We start from the raw sequence: 21,943 nt of genomic DNA, 5'->3' as shown, positions 1-21,943 counted from the left end.
AAATATGAGATTTCAAAGCAATTTTGCGCGAAAGATCAACAAAAATTTAATATTGAATTTCGAATATTGCTTCAGTTTTCACGAACTCCTAAGTACAATTAGTACAAACCGTTAAATAAACAGATCATATTTCAGGATCACGTAGTCAAACCATTTTGGATTTTTGTATCTACAGTAATTTTATTCAGATAATACTCTTATTTTCTAATTAATATTATTAATGTTAATACAAATGTGTTTGTTTACCCGTTGACGCTCTAACGGATTTATCAATAGTCCGAAATTTGACATACACCTAGTAATTAGAATGGGCATGGACAGTTAGTTTGATATAAAATTGAACGTACTAGCAATTATACGTACATTTTAGCAAAATAATAAATCAAGAGATAAAAATCTGACTTTTATTAGTAATTTTAATTGCAAAAAGAATTATCAAACTTAGTTCGGAACCGACGATACTATTGTGAAACTTACACAAAAAAATAGGTCAGTTGCCAACGTCCTTTACAAAGTCGCTTCTAAAAGAGAGAGCAACTTCAAAACTTGAACTAAAATATATTACTGGTAATTGATTGAATTGGTATATTCCTATAACATATTTATTTTATACATTTGATAGTTTTATGATTTTTTATGGTTTACGATTGATAGTTATTTATCGATAGAATATATATAATATATAAAATAAATAGTAATAAAACAACTAATCTTTACTTAATTTATGCATTTCAGCTGTTCAAGAAGTTTTGAGAACCCGTGAAATTTTAACAAAAAACTGTATTTATAAATAACCAGTCACCAAAAATGTAAAAGTAAAAAATAAATAAAGTTTATGAAAAGTAAATATAAAAATATAAACTAAAATTACTTTGAAAAAGGCAATGGTGCATGAAATCTTGTTTTTTGCTAATGCAACAATATACGTAGATGCAACAAAAAATTTATGTAAACCTAAAGGCAATACAAATCTGCTTTTAAGCAGGACCATCTGCACATTACAATTTTTAAAATCCAAAATACTATTAGGAATTCAATATAATTCAATATCTCGTGTAAACTGTTACACGAAAGATCCATCAACTATTAAATTAGTAACAACTTTTCATACAATTCCATGTATGAAGTATATTTTTGTAGATACATTTTCTAAATAAGATTAAGTAACACAATAGAAATGGAACAATATAAAAAAAAAATTGCCCTGTTCAAAGTCCAATCAGTTGTTTGTAAAACGCTCATCAGTGTATATTAGGGCTAACAAAACACCAAAAGCGTAATTAATTAATTGATATACACACATACCTGGTTGTTGCGTGTAACTAAGTTGAGGTAACAAAAAGCAGGTGAGAACATTCTCGCCCGTCGTTTCGTCTCTGTCTGTTTGGAAGGTCAGGAGAGGTTGTGCCTGGTTCTCCGATAACCAAACAGCCTTTAATTCCAAGTTTACTAGAGTGTATGGTAAATATTGTAACCTGGAATTTTAACAATATAAATTGTTATATATTTACTATTTTATGGTCTGATACTGCTTAGTAGTTTCTATTCACACAAATTCATTATTTGTATAGTAAATTTTTTTTAAAGCAACAGCTGAGCCCTTTCTTCTTGGCTAAAATTGCGTTCCGAATAGGCAATAATGAAAAAAAATATTATAAAAAAATGCTTAAATCTAAGTTTAGTTGAATAAAAATATTTCTTTAAAAAAAATAATGACTACAACATTTTTTTATAACTTTCGCTATCTAAGGGACACAATTTGAATTTTAATATTTTAGTTATTTAATACAGGGCCCTCTTAATTTAATTTGCGACATACTAATATACTAAAATTTATTACTAATACACTATATGCATAACTATTTCAAGTTAATGAATAAATGTCTATACTTTATTTCCATTATATGATACAACACAAAGGAACACGACAATTACGATAGACACATTTATACAAATACTTTAAAAGCTGCTTTTCGTTATACTGAGTTGTAGATATTTGTAAATTGTATAGAATTTAAAGAGCTGAAGTAATAAAATAAAGGCACTGAATCTTATTTAGTTTTCACGAATGACAACCGGTAGTTTATTTTGCTACTACTAATGCCAAAATCAATTTCCCGAAGTACGCACTGCCGCCATGAGATTAGGCAAATAATAGTAAGCGAATAGTTATAATTACAAACTAGCATACACATTTAAATCGTATAATTGTTAATAATTAATCTTATTGTATAATCATTCTATGACATCTATAAATTTATGATTTTCTTTCCTAGGAAGTCTGACTCATACATTATTGTGACATCTCTGTTATACATGTCATTATATTGAAGTACTGTAGATAATAATAAGACATTTTAAAATTCCTAAACCAGTTTCGATAATGTTGCAGTGACTAATACGAGTAATTTACTTAATTACATTTGAGTACTTACCTATTACCGCTGACATCCAAAACATGCAGTGATTTACAATTTCCCAATTCATTCGGCAGTCTTGTCAATTTGTTGTCTCTTAAACTTAGTACGCCCAACAACATCATATTCCCAATCTCTATTGGTATTTCACCCAAGGAATTCCTATCTACATTCAGTACTGTCAACTCATTGAGATTCCCTATCGATTTAGGCAGCTCCATTAGAAAATTCTCCGTTAGTATAAGCTCTTGAAGATTTGTACACCTGGAAAAGCAATACAGAATCATTACATCTATAAATAACGCACGATAAACTAACAAACTGAAATATATATTAAACAGTATGGTGTACTAACCTTCCTACATTTTCGTTTAACGTATGTAATCTATTTTGGTCCAACTTTAGTATAGCTAACTTGGATAAATCGCCGGTACCGTCTGGTATCGTTTCTAACATGTTTTGCGAGAGGTGCAAGTCAGTCAAGGAGCAAAGCCCCCCGATTTCTTCAGGAAGTTTTTCTAGTTTGTTTTCGCTGACGTCCAAACACGTAAGTGCTTTTAAGTTACCAATTTCTGGTGGTAAGTACTGCAATTTGTTGTGATCCAACCATAATTCCTGTAGTGCAGGTAATTCTCCAACGAACCCAGGCTGCAAAAATAAAAAGACATCGTAAGCGACATAAACGATATGTAAATAACACAAAATAGAAAAATATTGAAAATAAACTAACCAGTTCTTCAATTTCATTGTCCCCCAAATCTAACCTCTCCAACTTAGTTAGATTCTTTAATGATTCTGGAAGTGATTTCAACAAATTTTCTCTAAGCTCCAACGACTCGAGTGATATCAAACTGAAAAGTAAATAAAACAAACATTACAATCAATTTATTCTAATTTTATGTTACTGGATATCGATAACTCGCTTAACATGATTTATAAATAAGGATAGATTTTAAAAAAGTAAGGAAACTCAAAGTGAGTTACAAAAATTTCTCAGAGACAATAAAAAACTACCGTAACCTTCAACAAGTATGACATAATAATTTGATGAAACAACCCAACGATGTGGAAACACAATGAAATTATTGTCACAAAGTCGTCTCTAAGTAATCTTTGGTACTTAGATGCACAGTTTGTAGTATTATCACATCAAATTGAATAAATAGGCATAAGGTCTTAATTATCGTAATTATTCTTCTTTTCGAGAAATTCTATAAACTGTATTCTGTTGAGTTTTTTTAATAGTTTTTATTTCAATATCTTTCCGTTAGATAAGCCAGATTATGTAGAAATTAAAATATTGTATGTTCTCTAGTTATTCATATAGGTAAATATTGCGTTGATATCTACAAGGGGACCTCACACTAGAATAACCTCAATTGTGTTATAGGGATTCGAGTCAATAGATGTTGGTAAACGGTAACCGATCTTTGTAGTAATAAGTGTAAGGATATATTCAGAGTGGTCAATGACTGGTTAAAATGATAATGAAATAATAAAAACGAAGCCCAATATTTACAATTCTCTAATTAATTTGCATAATAGTTGAAAATTAACTCCTATGCGTATTTACAAAGGTATAGCGTCCAAAATAAACTTTCATCAAGATAAACACGAGAACTAATGGATAGAGCAAGAAATAATACTTTTATCTATAAAACTAAATTTTAATAGGATAATTAAACGTTATATTAATAATCAAATAAATTTGGGAATCAATTATACTTTTAGAAAAATAACCAGATCAAATCACGACAATTCACGTTTATTCTACAACAAAATCTAATTAGTTTCAGTAAGTATTTTACTAGACTGTTAAAATTATCTTACTGCAAACAAAATATAAAATGTTTTATTTTAAACCGTTTCCATCTACTTCGATCATGCGAATTTTGTTATCTTTGGCGTAGAAATTTCCAAAAATCCATCATGGATGTCCTTTTCATATAAAGAATCAATAGAGGATGACGCTCTCGGATGTAATTTTTTTAAGTTAGCTAATGCATACGAAGGTCCTTGACTCTTGACGAATAGCGTTCCCTCCAAAATCCCTATTTTTCATTATTATATCAGTCGTTAACTGATCACTGTTGAACATAGGCCTTCCCCATAAGGGGAGTTTCGCTAGTATTTGCCACGCTTGGCAGACGTGTTGACAACTGCAATTAGGTTTTGGTGATGTTTTAAAAGGGACGCTGTTGCCCATCTCATGACCATTAAATTCGCCTCTTAAGACACCCACGGGAAAGGAAGGGGTGGCTCATTTTATGCCGGGGCCATATAGCCCAAAATACCTATATTAAATAAAAATAAGTACAATCTAATACGTCTACAAAATACATAATACGTTTATCAGTGTATTTTGTCAAGATTGAAACAGCACTTTTTTGCAGATCACAGTGTATTTGTAAAATCATTAAGTTCATAAATAAAATGATGCATAACAGCATTATTATAAAAAATATATCGGTTTCGCGCCCACTCATATAGCCGAAGCTATGAGCTAACCACAACCTAGGAATTCAAGCTGCAAGTAGTACTTAAAAACCGGTCCTAATTTATTTTAAACGTTTCGAGTCACAAGTTCAACCAACACAAAATTATCCTGTTAGGAATGCGGTACGAATTAGCACTCTGCACACTGTTATTTTCATAATAATGCAAAGTAGAAACATGAGAAAACATCATTATATAAATAGAATAATAAAATAACGTTTGCAACTAAGAATCCACTTGTAAACAAATTCTTATCAAACGGCAGTATAAAGAAATTGTACTAATGAGTTATGTTAATAAATCCACACTATCATGTTATATTCCAATATTTAATTAAGATGTTTATTTATTTATTTAGAGTTTATTGCACCAGACTTTGTATTTGGTGTAATAAAGTGGAATAGTGAATAAGGACTATAATAAATAACTAGTTGTTTCCCGCGGCGTTGCTCGCTTCTATGTAGTTTCCGTATATCATTCCCATTGAACTCTTCATGAATCCGGTCTTATATTGTATTATAGATTTAAATGATAATTATGTACCTAATATCTTCATAAAATTTCAGCCAATTCAACTATAACATAGCATTTTATATGAGATTTCTTCTTTTTTATTTATGGACCGATTAAAATAAAACAAACACAACATTTTAAGTGGAGTAAATCGCAACGCATTAGTAAAACCCCGTTCAAATCGATTAAGCCGTTTTTGAGATTAGTGGCCACAAGGATTAGGCCACAAACGTGGCCGTGTGGTCCCGGCATAGAATAGGCTACCCCTTCCTATGCCGTGGGCGTTGTAAGAGCCGACTAAGAGAGACCGAGGGATGGGCGCCCCTCTGAAAACATCTCTAAAGCCTAACTGTGGTTGCCAATCCGCGTGCCAAGCACGGCAACTTCTGGCAAAACCCCCCAAGGTGGAGGCTTATGTTCAGCAGTGGACAGTTAAAGGCTGATATGATGAAATGTAACGTAAACAAACAGAAAAAAAATCTAAATATCATTATTTTGGATTCTCTTGCATTCATTAGTTCCCCTGTAATAGTTTTTCTTATACATCTTCCATGTACAGATTACGATTTTAATATATGTATTGATTTATAAATTATATATTCACGTATTTAAAAAACGGTCTTAATAATAAGCAAAATCTACCAGATAACCAAGATATATACCAACAATATTATTATTTTCAACTATTTCGTCGCACACAAAGATATATCACGCTTTTAACAACAATAAAAAATATCTAAAACATTCTTTGTTAAAAAACATGAAGCATTTCAATTGTGTGACAATATCAGTGATAGCGTTGATAAAATTTATGATGCTATGAAATGCATAACAGAAATTTAGTTACCGGCGTATGTATCAGACAAAAGCGTTATGTGTTATGTTAAATACCAAAAACATTTTTCATAATGTATTTGCGGCAAAAGTTCTTAGATCTCTGAAATAATATTTACTTATATAATAATATACTTTTCAAGTTTATTCCATTTGCCGTAATCTTATATGTCCACTTATATAAAATACTGATGGTATTTTAATCATACAATATCCAACGACGAACTGAGCGCTAAAAACAAAAATATTCCGGATTCTTTATTCTAATGCGTGAAATTTTAAAATTTTGCTCCAATTTTGTATCGTGACAAAATTAATATGGTTGTCCCATAGAAGTTTTATCAAAACAAGTGAAAAAAAATATTATAATTGGTTTAGAACCCTCTAACGAATCGTATTTCCTTTATTCAAAATTTATAATACACTACATTAATATTACATACCTAAACATACTACATTGAAATATTATTATCAAACGAACATAACCGCACGTTCAAATAGCGATCTAGTAAAATAGATAAGTAAACTATAATTAATTTATAACAAAAATAATACTGTTGAATAATAACTATCGTGAGTCATGCTCGATTACAATTATTCATATCGGGTTCACTCACGTTTTTATCTTTGGGGTTGCCCGTCTAGTTCGAGAGACGATAGGATACCCTTATTAAAATATGGGTATTCTCGATAAGAATAATATGTAGCAACAAGGACATTTGTACTTTACAATTATAATTTAATCTGTACTCTCTCTCTCTCTCTCTCATACTGTGTAATTGTAATTTTATATTTTTATGTAGTTAATGCAATAAAGAGTTAAATAAATAAATCCAAAAAAACTTCTTTAATATTGAATACACACACACATGCACCAACAAACGACGAGATATTAAAAATATTTAAAATTAGAACGCGAAATTGTGTGTCTATAGGTAGATTTGGATTCGCAATAAGCTTAATGCAATATGGCGTTAAGCTCGCTACTGTTACAAATTTTTATCCGACTTCAAAAAAGGTTCTCAATTCGGTTGTATTTTTTCATGTTTGTTACCTCATAACTCAATCTGAAAGTAAAAAAATCTTTTACTTTCAGATTGGTTCCATAACAGAAATTTTATCTTACTCAGTATAGTTGTTTAATTTTTAAACAAAAATAACTGGTTTTGCCATAATTGAAATTGGAAATAACAACAAGAAACATTTTTACTAGAAAAATATTCTCCCTAATCATCATAAAATATGAAACCAACACGGATATAATCCCTATTGATTGTAAAAATATTAATCATATAAATGGGACAGATTAAAAACCTTCTTTCTAAAGTTACTTAAAAATAAATGACTATCATGTATCAGTATTCATGTCATTCAATGACTAAAATATCAACGGATAAAAATCTAGAATACTTTCTACTCTGAAAAATTACAAGATTTTCTAAACTCCTAACCCAATGCCCACTTGAACAACACCAGCTATTTCATTAATATATGCTAATATTATAAAGAGATAACTAAGTCCTGTCCGGGTCTTAACTACTAAAGCTACTCGTATTTAAACCAAATTTACGTAATAGATATTTTGAATACAAATGATGAGAGATAAGGAAGGATTTTCGAAAATTTATGGTATATAAAATAATTTTGAAATAATGTAATGACTGTATTCAACGTATATTTTTATCGCCTATATCTATACTTAATTTTAAAGAAAGAAAAGATTGATTTTCCTTACGTTTATCTGTTTGTGATTTATTCAAAAACTATTCAACCGATTTCGAAGATTTTTACACCTATAAAAAGCTACATTATCAGCAAGTAATATAAGCAATTTAAAAAAAAATAGACTTAGCAGGAATTACCTGCGAATATTACAATACTGTAACCTTAAAAAATTTACTTAAAAAATTTGCCTATTAAACCTGATTTAAAATACTAACATATTCGTATCTTTCACTATCTACTCGTACACGGAAGCTGGAAGGAAGCTAAATATTCGCAACAAAATTATAACCAAGTAAGTAATTAATAATTAAGAACATCACTTGAGCAACTCATAAAGGTAACGTCGTAGTAGGTACCGAACATAACAATATTGTTTACTGATAACACCGAGTTAGTACGCCTTACGTACAGAGCCTCGAGGCCGCATTCCTGAACAGATGTCAAAGTACTTAGCGTTGGGTTTTGTATACCTACAAGCCATCATGATGAATCACTCAAGATGATTGCTTAGCGCGTAAACTGCTTAAATTCGGTCTATTTAATGTTTGTAGACGCAATAATAATAAAAAAAAAACAAATTTATCAAGCTTACTGTTATAAATTACATCACTATTCCCAACCAAAACAATCACAGCAATAAGAAGTGTTGCATGCATTATAACCTATATAAACGTAGCGATTTAATATAAACAGTCAATTATAGAACAAGTAAAAATACTTATCTTGAATAAAAACAAAAACTAAACAGGTTTAAGAGGCAATGGGCGTGACTTGGTAATTTGCATACAGTGCCAATGTGTTTTATTTAAATCATACGACCGCAATGACGTTTTGCTGTTTCTTTACTCAAAACTTCCCGGAATTTACTCTTAATTTGTTCACAAAGGAAATTTTATTTATTCCATGAATACGTATACACACATATTTTAAATATTCCCACTAAGTTTATATATGCATATAGTAAATGTTTACTAATAGTATAACTACATAGACACCGATGCTGAAGGTATTATTTATAAAAAAAAAACGTATAAACCGTTACAATGTTTTGTCTCTTTGCAATTGGGAATTTAGTACAAAAGAAAGGGACAAAACAATTCAATAACTAAAATAGGTTTACGGGAAGTTTGAATTCTTATGATTAAGGGAGTAAGTAGATATACATTTAAGAATATTTAAGAAATAATAACTTTTTAATTGATTAATTACGCCACCAATTCTAAACTGATAATTCTTTTGATAATCGATAGGGTTTATTTCCATGTTGGTCCTCTATATTAATTTTGTGATTATCAAATATGTTATATATTTATTCTTTACAAAGCAAAATCCTACTTGATGTGAAACAATTTACTTACAAGTTCTAATTTCAAATATTTAATTCTAAAACTTCTTAGAAACATCTCGATATTCATCGGTTGGTTTTATTTGTTCTAAAATAAGAATAGTTAGAATACTAGTCAATATAATTTTTTAATGTCCTTTTTTTTATTAAATAACAGACCTGTAAATAATATTATGCATTTATCCTCTGTTAAATCGCATTGTGAAACGCATTCCTACCGCTGTTTCCTGTTTAGACGAGATTTATAACACATACCACAATACCACGGCAGACAACGGCGATAGCACCTATCCAGTTCAGTCCCAGAGGAAAACTGTTAGTGACTCTATATTAGTTTTACAACACCATTGACCTAATTTGTCCACATCCAATATTTTATATATCAGCATGAGCTTATTGCCTATTAAAATGTGTCAATTTAGGTCATCACTAGATTTATATATTTATGACTATTTAATGCATTATTATTGTTCCTTCCAGTCGGTTTGATCATAATTGAATTTGTCTTTAATTTAGTTAAAAACCGACAACATAATAAATTATAAATAATGAATACTAATATAAATAAGGAATACTGACGTTTTTCTCCTTTTATTTCTATCAGCATACGCTACGAAATAAACAATATTATCTTAGTACCTTTATATAAGCTATAATATAATAAGCTAAATGTATAAAAAAAAAAGAAATAATATTGCTTAAGGTTTATTTCAATAGTAATAACAATTCTTGTAGTTTATTTCTATTGTTAGACAAACAGAGATCAGAGACCAGAAGAAAAAATCGGAATTTAAATATCAAAATGGTATAAAGTACAGGTGAAAATGAAACACGATTGTGTTGTTGATCCACGTGCAAATACTCAAATTGCTATCAAGGAAATTAAGTTATAAAAAGTTTTTGTATATAATTTTAGTTTTTGTTCTGTAAAAAAAACGGCGACTAAATATTTAAACTGTAAAAATAATCACCAAAATCAGTTTAAAATTAACAAAAATATTGTGATATGCTCGTACATAACACAAAAAAAACATATTTAATATATTTATTTTTAAAGACCATAAAATAAACTATTCATTGACTTTCATGATATTTCACTTCAATTTTAACTAACTAAAAAAGTATTATACATTATTTAAACCGAAGTCAGGTAATTACCAAGTTTACAATATTATTCAGATATTGTTCTTGATGGATCATACAAACGTCAGTCATCTCGAGCTTTGATCAAAATTTAACAATTACAAAATTTTACTGCAAACTTTAATGATATAATTGTATTGTTAAGTTGTCTCGGTTACTCTTACCAACACAAACGAACGTAAAAAAATAACTGCCCGCTACAATAGATTCCATTTGAATGTTAATTAAAAACAAACTTATTTATGTGACAGCAAGCTCTTTAATAAATGATTAGAAATCTAGATGTTATCAACTATAATTTTAAATGTCAAACAAAACACAAAATTCACTAAAAATATCTGATTAAGATACGATACTGATTATTGGATTAGAAGTCTAATTTGGGTGTCGAACGGTTAATACTAGACTCCGAGCAGCGATCTAATAATTTGCCCGAAGATGCCTCGTTTAGAGGCGAAACACGTGTCGCAAAACGTGCATGAACAAAATGGCAGTCGATGATTGTTTGGCTAGTAGTGGAACTTCTGATAGTAATTAATGGTGGGGGTCAATCTTCGAGTGTTGGCAGTCACACACATTAATATTAGCGAAATTAAACAAAATAATTGTAATTAAATAACTAGTCATGTGTACCTCCGCAAGATAACACCTAGTTCAGTAAACTATTTACAATACAGTAATAGCTATCGTATCAAAGATTTTAAAACACATGCACATAGTATTGATTTGCAATATAACAAATAGAATAAAAAATGTCAGTGCAAATAGCAGTTGTAATGGTATACGCATAGTAATTATTACGTATTACGCATAGTAATGGTAACGGAATTAAACAAAATAATTTGAATTAACTAAGAGGTGGAGATTGGTAATAATGGACTCAATGGCCCCCATTGTTATTCGTTATCGAGTCGACCTCCACACGGTTTCCCCTGAAAACCATCGCGTTTAATTCTTGTTGAACTCATCACGATGGACTAATTGACATGTTTTCATCCTCATTTATCATCACCCACTGGTGGGGCACCAGCGCATCCTAAGAGCACAGGCGGAGTTACCATATCATTATCATTCGTTACAGAAAATCAACTAATCAATATATCAAAGAGAATACCTACATGAATGCTTAAAAATAAATCACATATTGTTTGTAATGTTAAACAATGTGTCATATAATAATAATACGTGATCAAATCACTGAACTATGACGATGGTAGACAACTTGAACTTAAAGGATTGGATTTCACGTCAATAGTCATAACAACAGCGTTTGTATATAATATATTAACATTAATACTATTGAAATTAGAAATCAGCTAGACGCTTACATGGAATTCAAAAGTGAAACTCGATTGAAAGAGTGAATGAAGAGAGAAGGGAATAGCTTATTCATTCGCAACAATAAGAACGCCGATTACAAGACTTATGGAAGGAGTAGGTAGGTATACGTTTTCTATAGAAGGACCGTTCTTACTGAACTGACCGAACTTTCCAGTTGAACTTTCGCTTTCGCCCGTGTAGAAACACGGACTTACACAATATTTTTACAAAAGATAAAACCTGAAATATACTACTGGAGCGGATCGCTAGTTTTTACTATAGATGATGCTACTTATACGGGGGCATTAAATAATGTATTTTTGTAATAATTGTGGTGACATACCCATTGAAAATTATTTTTGGTTTTTTTATTATTTAACATTAAATTCATTTATTACACGTACGTAGATAACAAAAATAGTTCTATTCCCATGAAACAAATTCACCACCAAAATTACTTTTTGTCGGTATACTTATATGTACTTGAATTTCAGCGATCCTAACACTATTGTGATTATGAGCAGTACAGTACTATGTACTACGTATTTTGTACTCTCACTTTAGAGATACCCAAAATAAAAATATAATGCTAACTGACATTGTACAAGTTAACACATCAGTCGAATTGAGCTTTATGATCAATCATTCGAATTAAAAAATTATTATCGGCAACTTTACACAGAGTTAATTGACCATCGATAAAATAAATCAAAGGCAATAAATAAATCAAAAGCATCCTTTGATTTATTTATTGGCTTTTGAAGTATTTGATTATATTATAGCAATGAAAATGTTTGTTCAAATATGGTATTTGAAGGGACGCCTGGGAAAAGAGATAGCTCAAGTATTCTGAATAACTTAAACTCCACAAATAGCAGGTATAATAGTTATCTACGGAAGCCCAGCAGTGTTAATTTTTAATAAAATAAATCATTTTTCATTCGTCAATAAATCATGCTTAAATATGATTTATATACTGAAATTCTGCAAATAGTAATAAAGAGTCCTTTAGAATAATAACACTAATCGGACTGTAGTAACAAGTTTGGCACATCTATTGTATCCTACTCTTGGTATGACAATGTAATTACAGGGGTACAGAGCGGAGATATAACAACTTAGTTCATAAAAATGGCAACGCATGAGCGGTACTATAGGCGTCACAGTCACAGTGCAATGTGTCATATACTTGGCTTTGTTCATGTCTGTAAGCAATGTTATCACATTCCGTCCAAAGGATCGTCATTCCAAGTTGCTGAGCAAATTTACTCATGCGTTACAATTTCTGAGGACTAAGTTGATAAAATATGTTACAGAATAATTTTCAAAAAATCACAATAAATTTTAATGAAATTTTGTAAATGAATTTAATTTATTTGCTCAAACTCGGGAGATAGGATAATTTTTTATCCCGTTAAGACTGCCGTCTATGTCTTACACTCGCGCGAAGCCAGGGCGAATCGATAGTTTTCTATAAACATATAACTACATTTACCTTCCAAAATCGTTGGGCAGACTTGTAAGCGACATGTCATTGAGGCCGAGTACTGTGAGCGCTCGTAGCTGGCTGAAGCCGGCAGGCAGCCGCGGTATGGGGTTGCTGCTAAAGTCCGCGATCTGCAACGCGCGGAGCTTCTTGATGTCCTCCGGGATGTCTGGAATGTCTGCGAACAAAAACAAGAATGTTTTATACTCTACTAATTACCTAAAAAAAGTAAAAAGTAAAAAGTTGAACAAAATAATTAATGACTTGGGATTATCCATTTAATTGACGTAACAGCAATTTCATTCAAAGAAAACAATTTTTTTTCTTTAAACAAAACTGAAAAAAAAACACATCTATTGTGTTTATAACGCCAATGGAAGATACGTGCATTATTATTTACAAACTTATATATATTTTTTGTAACAACTCCGGTTTGTCACGTAAAATGGAAAATGTTACTTTTCGGTTGAATCAACTTTAAGCACCATAAACACATTTAGTTCACTTTATTGACGTTTACATTTTTTACAGGTAGGTACGACGCGTATATTTTGATACAAACGGTAAATACATACAAAACAGGAAAACGTACGACCGACAGGTTTGAAAAACGCAATAATTGTACTCTTACGTGCAAATAGCAATATTTTCTTTTTACTATTAAAACAAGAAATATAATTGCCGCTAGGCTCTACATATCGGTACCTTTAATTTACAACTACAATTTGTTGTTCATATGTATATATATATATATATATATATATATATATATATATATATATATATATATATATATATATATATATATATATATATATATATATATATACGTCGTCAGTAACTACAGATGGCATTGTGTTGGTACAAAGGAATATGCTTTTAAAAGTAATATACTAACTAAACCTTTACAAATAGGTGATGTATAATACTTACACAATTTTCTATAGTTGAAGTATCGAAAATATTTATTTTTTTCATGCTTGTTGTATAGAAAATATAATTTCTTATTTGGAAGCTTCGTTACTATAGCAAGACATACTAATAAATAAATAGAAAAACCAAACAAAAACTTTGATGTTATTCTGAATCCCAAAGGTATATATCCTAAAAGTAAATACAGAAATTGGATCTCTGAAGTTCCTGATAGATAAAAATTAATAAATCCACAACCTTGGTGTCTATGGATCTCATTTATTAGACCTTGAATTTAATGACTGTACTGACGATAATAGAACTGCACGTGATATATTTGCATCCAAACATTAATGACGGTAAAGGATTTAACATGAATCCTATTATCAGGCTAACCTAGATTTCTATATAGAAATGATAATGAGATTTTCCTATATGGCATACTATTAAATCTTAATGTCTACCTCTGAAGGTTTAGTAACTTAGATCTTTATTTAGTACTTAAAATTTTCAAAGAGTAAGTAGATAATCGTTACAATTGAAATTAAAAGTTTTTGAAAATCGAATTAATAATTTATTGTTATAATAACCTTCTTTTGTTTTGTTATGTGAAATAATGAAAATCCATATTTGGTTTCACGAAATGTTGTTGGTAATGACACACAAGCCAGGTAAGGTAAAGTAAATTTCAGACAAGCTGCAATTAAGTAGTCGAATATTACCAAACCCAATATGCAAAAGCTGACAAAGGTCAATCCGTGAATAATTGGCACATGAACATGTAAACATTGCAGTCCTTAAAATAATTTACAATTGTTCTATATTTCTAGACGTTAAACAAAACATTGTAAGCCATGTACGAGAGCAAGGCCGAACTAACCAGATTTAATTTACAGTAATGAACACAACATGAACTAGCTGTTTTCAGTATGTTGTACTGTAGTTATGTGGTAAAACTGCAGTCTGCTATTAATAATACTACCTAGTAATATACTAATATTACCTCAAGACTTGTGAATAAGTAAAGAAACCTTGCCCGTCAATTCAAGATGAAAATTACTGTCTAGTGTTGAGATGAGGCATTTAATTAAAATAATAAACAGTTAACTAACCCAGGGGATATTCCGTTTAACCCTATATAATTAAACCATTACGCTTGTAAAATAGCACAGGCAGTGTACCTAGGAACCTATTGTGCGCATTGAAAACAAAGCGAAAAGATTACATTTATTGGCTTCAATTGAAACCGTTATGTGAAAGATAAAAATAATAAATGTATTAGACAATACGTGCGTCACTCAGTTATGTGTTTGATGTCCTGCATAAAGTATACAGTTATCGCATAAAGCATATTATAGACCGTTTCACTTAATGAAAAGGTAAGCAAACAACTTTTGTTGAAACAATCACAGAAACAAAAACTGAATTAGTAACAAAAACGAGATTAGTAACAAATCGATACATTCAATCAACTGATAAATTTTCGACTTGAACCTATTGCACAAAAGCAGATCATTTTGAGATTGGAACAGTTATTGTTTGTTACATTTTCATAAAGTTTTATTGAAACAGATTATAAATATTCATCAATGAAAAAAAAAACACCTTTATGTTTCTCTAGCCAGCTTGATTTTGATTGCAGTGATTTAAATTTCGGGTCGGCAAAGCGCACTCTTAGTGTTACCGGCGTCCATAGGCTACAGTGACCGTTTACTATATCAGACAAGATATATGCTTGTTTGCTACCTTCGCTGTATAAAAAATTTTTAAGAGATCAGCATGCATGGTAAATTAAAATAACCTTGAAGGAAAATATTATAAAGTACATCCTTTCAAATAATGTGAAACATCACCTCATTTCAAACCCAAACTACCAGACATACATATTTCCATATAATTCGAAAATATATCTCTAATATCTAAGACAGAGTGAGATAGTACTTTATTTACCTTAAAGTTTCCTGTTGTTCATTTAATATCGAATATTATTTAAAATTTTATAAACAGCTATACATACAATTAATATTAAAGCCGACTACAGTTCAAGTTGTCAACGACAGGAAATAGCCGGCTTTAAAAAACACTCTAATTAATAACGCGATCATAAAGACATTGTCTCTGAATAATAGTGAATTTATACGGCTATCGTAACTAGTCGGAACCAAACTGGTTTTCTAATTTCATGACGTTAACGGTAGTGCGCCCTGGTTTCCGGTGTGCGAGCGGGCATTCCACTGGATAGGTCGTCATCAATTATTTGTCAAGCTGTAGGTCCGAGGGCTTGGACGTGGGCCAAATAAATACAACAATAGTTAAGTAGAATTAACCCCGATCTGGTAAAAACAGTGCAACTGGGACATTTATAGCTTAAACTTCAACGCGCGTAAACATTTTGGTTAGATGTAACAAATTGTTTTATTTTAATTTACAAATTTTTACAACATTAAAAATGCATGTATATCAATGGCAGGAGATAGCAACAGGTTTGTTTGTTTTTGTTTGATTATTTTTTTCAAAGGGAGCATAGATAAAATGTTTGCGTTCTGTGCTGTGAGAGGTGCTATTTTAGGAAAGATATGCAGCTACGGGGAATATGTCTCTGAGTGCATCGCTTTGTTTATGGGAGGGGTACACGAACTCCTATTCAATGTGTTAAACCTGCGGCAAAGCTGTTTCCGCTACGCTTTTGAAGAGGTTTCGATGTTTATTTATATGACATAATAGGCCCTGAACACACGATGATACGCAGCTACAACGAATTTCAAAATAACACTACTTTGAAATGGGTTTGGAATGTTATTCATGGATAACACAACATCAATGCAACTTTAATTTACAACTACAATTTGTTGTTCATATGTATGTATATATACGTCGTCAGTAACTACAGATGGCATTGTGTTGGCATTTAATACATCTCATTATTGACGATACACTCGTACTTACACTGATTTCTTTTTATTTAGTTAGAAATCTTTGTCTACCTAAGCTTCCAGTCTTCGCCAATAAACACGGACAACGGAACTCCTAAGCCCTAAGAACAAAGTATCGTATTAACATAAAAAGGGGATAAAATAAAAGTAAATTATCATTGATATCTTTATCAATGTAAGTATAAAAAGATTCCTGACCATCTAACGTAACAATAACTTTAATATTTCGATTTCGATTATCCAAACAAAACCACTTGCCAATATCCATCAATTATATCATATTGGGAGTATGACATGCAGGATACGTAATATCCGTTATAAAACCCATTCAACCATGACGCAGTGAACGTTTAAGCCCGAGAGGGTCCAGGAAATTCTTCTCAATCTTGCAAGTTGAACCTTTCTACATTTTCATTACCAGGATGATGTTTTGGCATTAAAGGTCACAAAAGGCTATCATGTTGGTATTTGTTACATTAATCACTATGACACAAGCACAGGTCAAATAAACAATTTATATTTTTGTACAATGATAAGCGATATCAATAGAAAACAAATGCAAAAAATATTTTATCCAATATAGACGATTTATATATAATAAAAATGTAATTTGAATACATATTTCAATTTTAAACTGTTGTGTTTAATCATAGAAATATTAAGTTTAGGTATAAGAAATGGCTGAAACTTATATTCCCACTTGTGAAACAATTTTCAGTTCTAGGAAAATCACAATATCTGCCAATCTTACTCACATTTTAGTAATTTACTGAATAGAAAAGCAGAGTTTTAGTTCTTATAGTAAATATAAGAGTGTACCATTAATTACATTCATTAAGGGTCCACTAATGACAATTTATTATGGGGCACACAAAATACTCGTAATAAGCATCGTTTAATGTGTCCTTTAAAAAATTTCGCTAGCACTTCCATAAATAAAGTAGATAATAAAACTATCAAACAATTTCTACTATTGCAGTATTGAGAATTAAAAAACAGCAATTTCCATTATCGGTACACTAGAATTGCTGGAGTGATATTTCGTTGCGTAATGTAGATTTTTAATGGGAGAAAAATGTTTCAAGTCATAGTGTAACTTATTGTTTATAGGTCGCAGCTTCTACAAACAATGCATGTTCGATAAGAGGAGCTATTAAGGCGTACTGTAATAAAAGTTATAACCGGCGGCAGCCATCAGTCTCGCGTGGTTTGTTGCCGAGTGGGCTCCCATTATAGAGTTATTGAATTGCTCATAGTACAAAGCGTCTAGTGGACTAAAGCTGAGAGTGGACAACACCGATAACTAAGCAATCAATAATAAAACTGGCTTATAAATACACCGATTATAATACGTCAGTTATTGTAAATCATAACGTGTGCATGAGCATTTATTGATTACTAGCTACTGTAATTTACGGCTTTCATGACTATTAACATATCACAGCTTTACATTTATAAACTAGGATAAAAAGTATGTTGTGTGTACAGTTGTTCTATGTATGCCCTTATGTAAAATCCTACTACTCCGTGACATACATAACTGTTCCTAATTAATATTTGGTCGTATTTAGGATTACAAATCAACAAGAACAAGTTGCGAGATTTACTTATTGTCCATTTGTGAATGACACAACGTTCAAATTCTGGATAGGAATAAGAGCAGGTGCAAACATTTAGTTGTTCAATTACGGTTTGAATAATTAAATTTAATATATTTGAATAAGACTGCATTATTGTACTAATACAAATGTCTCTATTGTATCTATTACTTATGTCGTGTTATTTCCTATATTGTATATATATACATTGCAATAATATGCTTATTTATTCATCCATTTTATAAAATCTACTAAAGTGCTTATATAAAGTGGGCATAATTCAATTTCATAAAAAAACTAAGATCAGTTTAATTGGCTTACAAGTAACAAACAATACCTCTTATATATCAACTTATTGAATTCTTACTAATATAATAAAATTGTAACTAGACTGTCTGTACATAAGAGATATTTATGAAAAAATAATATGAAGGGTCTGAATAAGGTCAATAGATGCCAAAACAATAATTTTTATAAATTATGTCTGTCTGTATCGTCATAGTCGTAGAATAATGACGGATCTTTATATGTAATATTTGTCAGATCCGTCAGTACTCTACGACTATGACGATATGTTTCTTCAGACATTACGCAAGAACTACTGCATTAAATTGAATGCGGTTTTCAGTTGTATTCTAACTTAACAACTAGCGTATGTTTTATCTTGATATACCATTTACAAATAGAAGTAGTCTATTTCATTAGATTACCTACGTTTGAATTACACGCGTACGTTCTCAAGGTTGACTAGAAGAAATCTCTTTAAGGGATAATTCCACCTGCGTACATTTTTATTATAACCTAATATCTATATTACAAGTAAAGTTATAAAAGCTTATAAATAAATAAGTAGCGAACAAAATGCTAGTAAGTAATAAATAAAATTTTTGTCATTTTGTTTTTGGATAAGATGTAATTTTAATTTTAATAATAATTTTTAATCAATTACAAAAAAAGATGGAGGCTCTTAATTCAGTTGATTTATTTACGTTTGTTATTCATAACTGCTTCTTTTAAAATTGATTAGAAAATTCCTTTTTTATCTGAAAGGATATGCTTTCAGATTGTTTCCACAGAAATTTTATCAGAATAGGTTCGATAATTCAGTTTTTAAATCAAATTACGGAGGTTTTATCACGAATAAAGTCAGTTTTTTTTTTAATAGAACACTATTTTAATAATTACTCGATTCAATATTAAAATTTATATACGCACCGATCAATATGTATATATTGATACAAAATAATTCATATTATGCCAATATTTACAGAAATACTTGAAATTACATCTCGGTACAATATGCAATATTAACATACGAAATATACCTTCAATTGTTACTACGTGGTGTAAATTGATACCGGTGCCGGTGTTTATGCAACTGATGCCATTGTTCAGACGTTAATTATATCTGATCTCGTTCATAATACCGAGTTTATTCAACAATTTTAGGGTCATTGCAAATATTTCATGTTCGTCTCTCGCCGCTATTATATATTTTATTCTGAATCCCGAGGTCGAACATGTTTATTTTATCAAAACCACTAGCATCTACTCACAGACGTGTCGGAAATTATATTCAGGTCATTGTTTCCAGTCTAGATAGGCTGAAAACGAACACAGAAAAAGTAAATAAAACAAAAAAAAAATCAGGGGACTGTACATTCGCAAGTTCATGTGTAACATAATAATAATGATGGTTTTAAACTATTTATAAAAAGACGAAGACGAAATCGGTAAGAGATTGGAAAAGATATCGCGTAACACAAAAATTACGGTTAAATTAACATCCTGCTTTTATAACTCGGTTGAAATCTATTTCGTTACCTCTTCGTACAATCACGGTTTTACTTAACACGATAGTGTTCGCTACTCCTAAACAACAACAAAATTTCAAATTCTCAACGCATAATGCGATGTAACGGAACCGGTTCGAAAAGTGACCTCACTGTCTGATGATTCGAATGTGTAGTCCTGTTTGGTTGCCTCGTATTTAATGAATAATGTGATGGTGAAATAATAGGTTTGATAGAGGTTAAACGATATCGTAGCTGGTAACTACTAAATGATAGGAATGCATGAGAGCGATGTGCTCTGGCATAGATAGTAAGCAGGTCGGCGGCAGCGGCGGCGTGGGAGCACCGAGGACAATGAGGCGGTGCGGACGGTTCAACAGCCTAACAGCCACCGAAGCATAATCCGACCTAGACGACCGTCAAATCTTAAAAATGTACCCACGTCTAGCAGCGCTGTATATGAAAAAATTCTCGAGTGAAAGGTTATAAGTTCATAACTTGCCGTAATATCGATATTTATATGATCCATCTAAAATATGGTAAGTTATTTATAGATTAAATTATGCAAATACTGTGATATTGAATTTTTATTAACTTATAATATTTATTTTGCCGATTATTCATATACTTAAAACGGTAACGAATTTTTTTTATACTAAGGAATTCAGTCTTGCAGATCCCAAAATAATTTTAATAACCATAATTGATATAAGGTGTTTGATATTACATTTATAATACACTCTGCCACATACCGAATCATAAACTGATCTAAGTAGTCAAGATATCTAAATACATTACGTCAGGTGAATAACAAATGCACAGGTGCATGTTTTATCAGTACCCGTGCGATAACACGTTTCGTAACCAGGAAGTGTTGTGTAGTTAGAAATACAGTTCAAATTCTAAGAAAGATAGAACGACGCGACACCACGTGTTATATACATATACAGTAGGACAGTACGTATTTAAGAGTTAGGTAGTAACATTCCCATTTTAAGTGAATATTTAATTTAATAATTACCTTGCTTTGCTTGCTTATTTGTTTGTTATCTGCTTGAAAACCAATTAATAATAAGTTCACTACTTACATCTATCGATATTAACCATATCTTATATTTTTTTTTTGTTCAATGTACTGGGTTTGGATTCCCAAGCACTTGCGGTTCCGCTTTTGGTGTACGCTCGCATATGCCAAGGTTTGCAGTCGATACCATATCATTCATTCTTCAGTCCATTTCCCATATTTTGAGCTAACCCGTCACCTGTATCCAATAACGAGGACGGATCGCTGGGTCATTTACGCGACACAGAACTACCAAAAAAAAAACCCGCTTGCTTTATTGTGACCTAGTTCAACCAATCGTCATGAAATTTGGTACGCACGTCCTTTTTGGAATGGAGAAGAATATAGGCTTTTTTTGTCAGGTC

The 21,943-nt window shown here is 30.8% G+C and overlaps 1 protein-coding gene across 12 annotated transcripts in view; it reads right to left on the bottom strand.

The window, feature by feature from the left end:
* Positions 1-21,943, bottom strand: part of LOC113519076 (protein lap4-like) — a 95,895-nt gene that overhangs the window by 56,528 nt on the left and 17,424 nt on the right. For all 12 annotated transcript variants that reach the window (XM_052892701.1, XM_052892707.1, XM_052892704.1 and 9 more), the window contains exons 3-7: positions 13,289-13,457; positions 3,148-3,268; positions 2,773-3,065; positions 2,436-2,681; positions 1,306-1,475 (exon numbers count right to left, since the gene is read on the bottom strand). In XM_052892701.1, the coding sequence (XP_052748661.1) occupies positions 1,306-1,475; positions 2,436-2,681; positions 2,773-3,065; positions 3,148-3,268; positions 13,289-13,457 (999 nt within the window). The remainder of the gene's footprint in view (positions 1-1,305; positions 1,476-2,435; positions 2,682-2,772; positions 3,066-3,147; positions 3,269-13,288; positions 13,458-21,943) is intronic.

This window comes from Galleria mellonella, unplaced genomic scaffold (assembly GCF_026898425.1).
Source record: "Galleria mellonella isolate WM207_F2 unplaced genomic scaffold, CSIRO_AGI_GalMel_v1 utg165, whole genome shotgun sequence".
NCBI classification, from domain to species: domain Eukaryota; kingdom Metazoa; phylum Arthropoda; class Insecta; order Lepidoptera; family Pyralidae; genus Galleria; species Galleria mellonella.
This window is presented reverse-complemented; position numbering and strand designations above follow the sequence as displayed.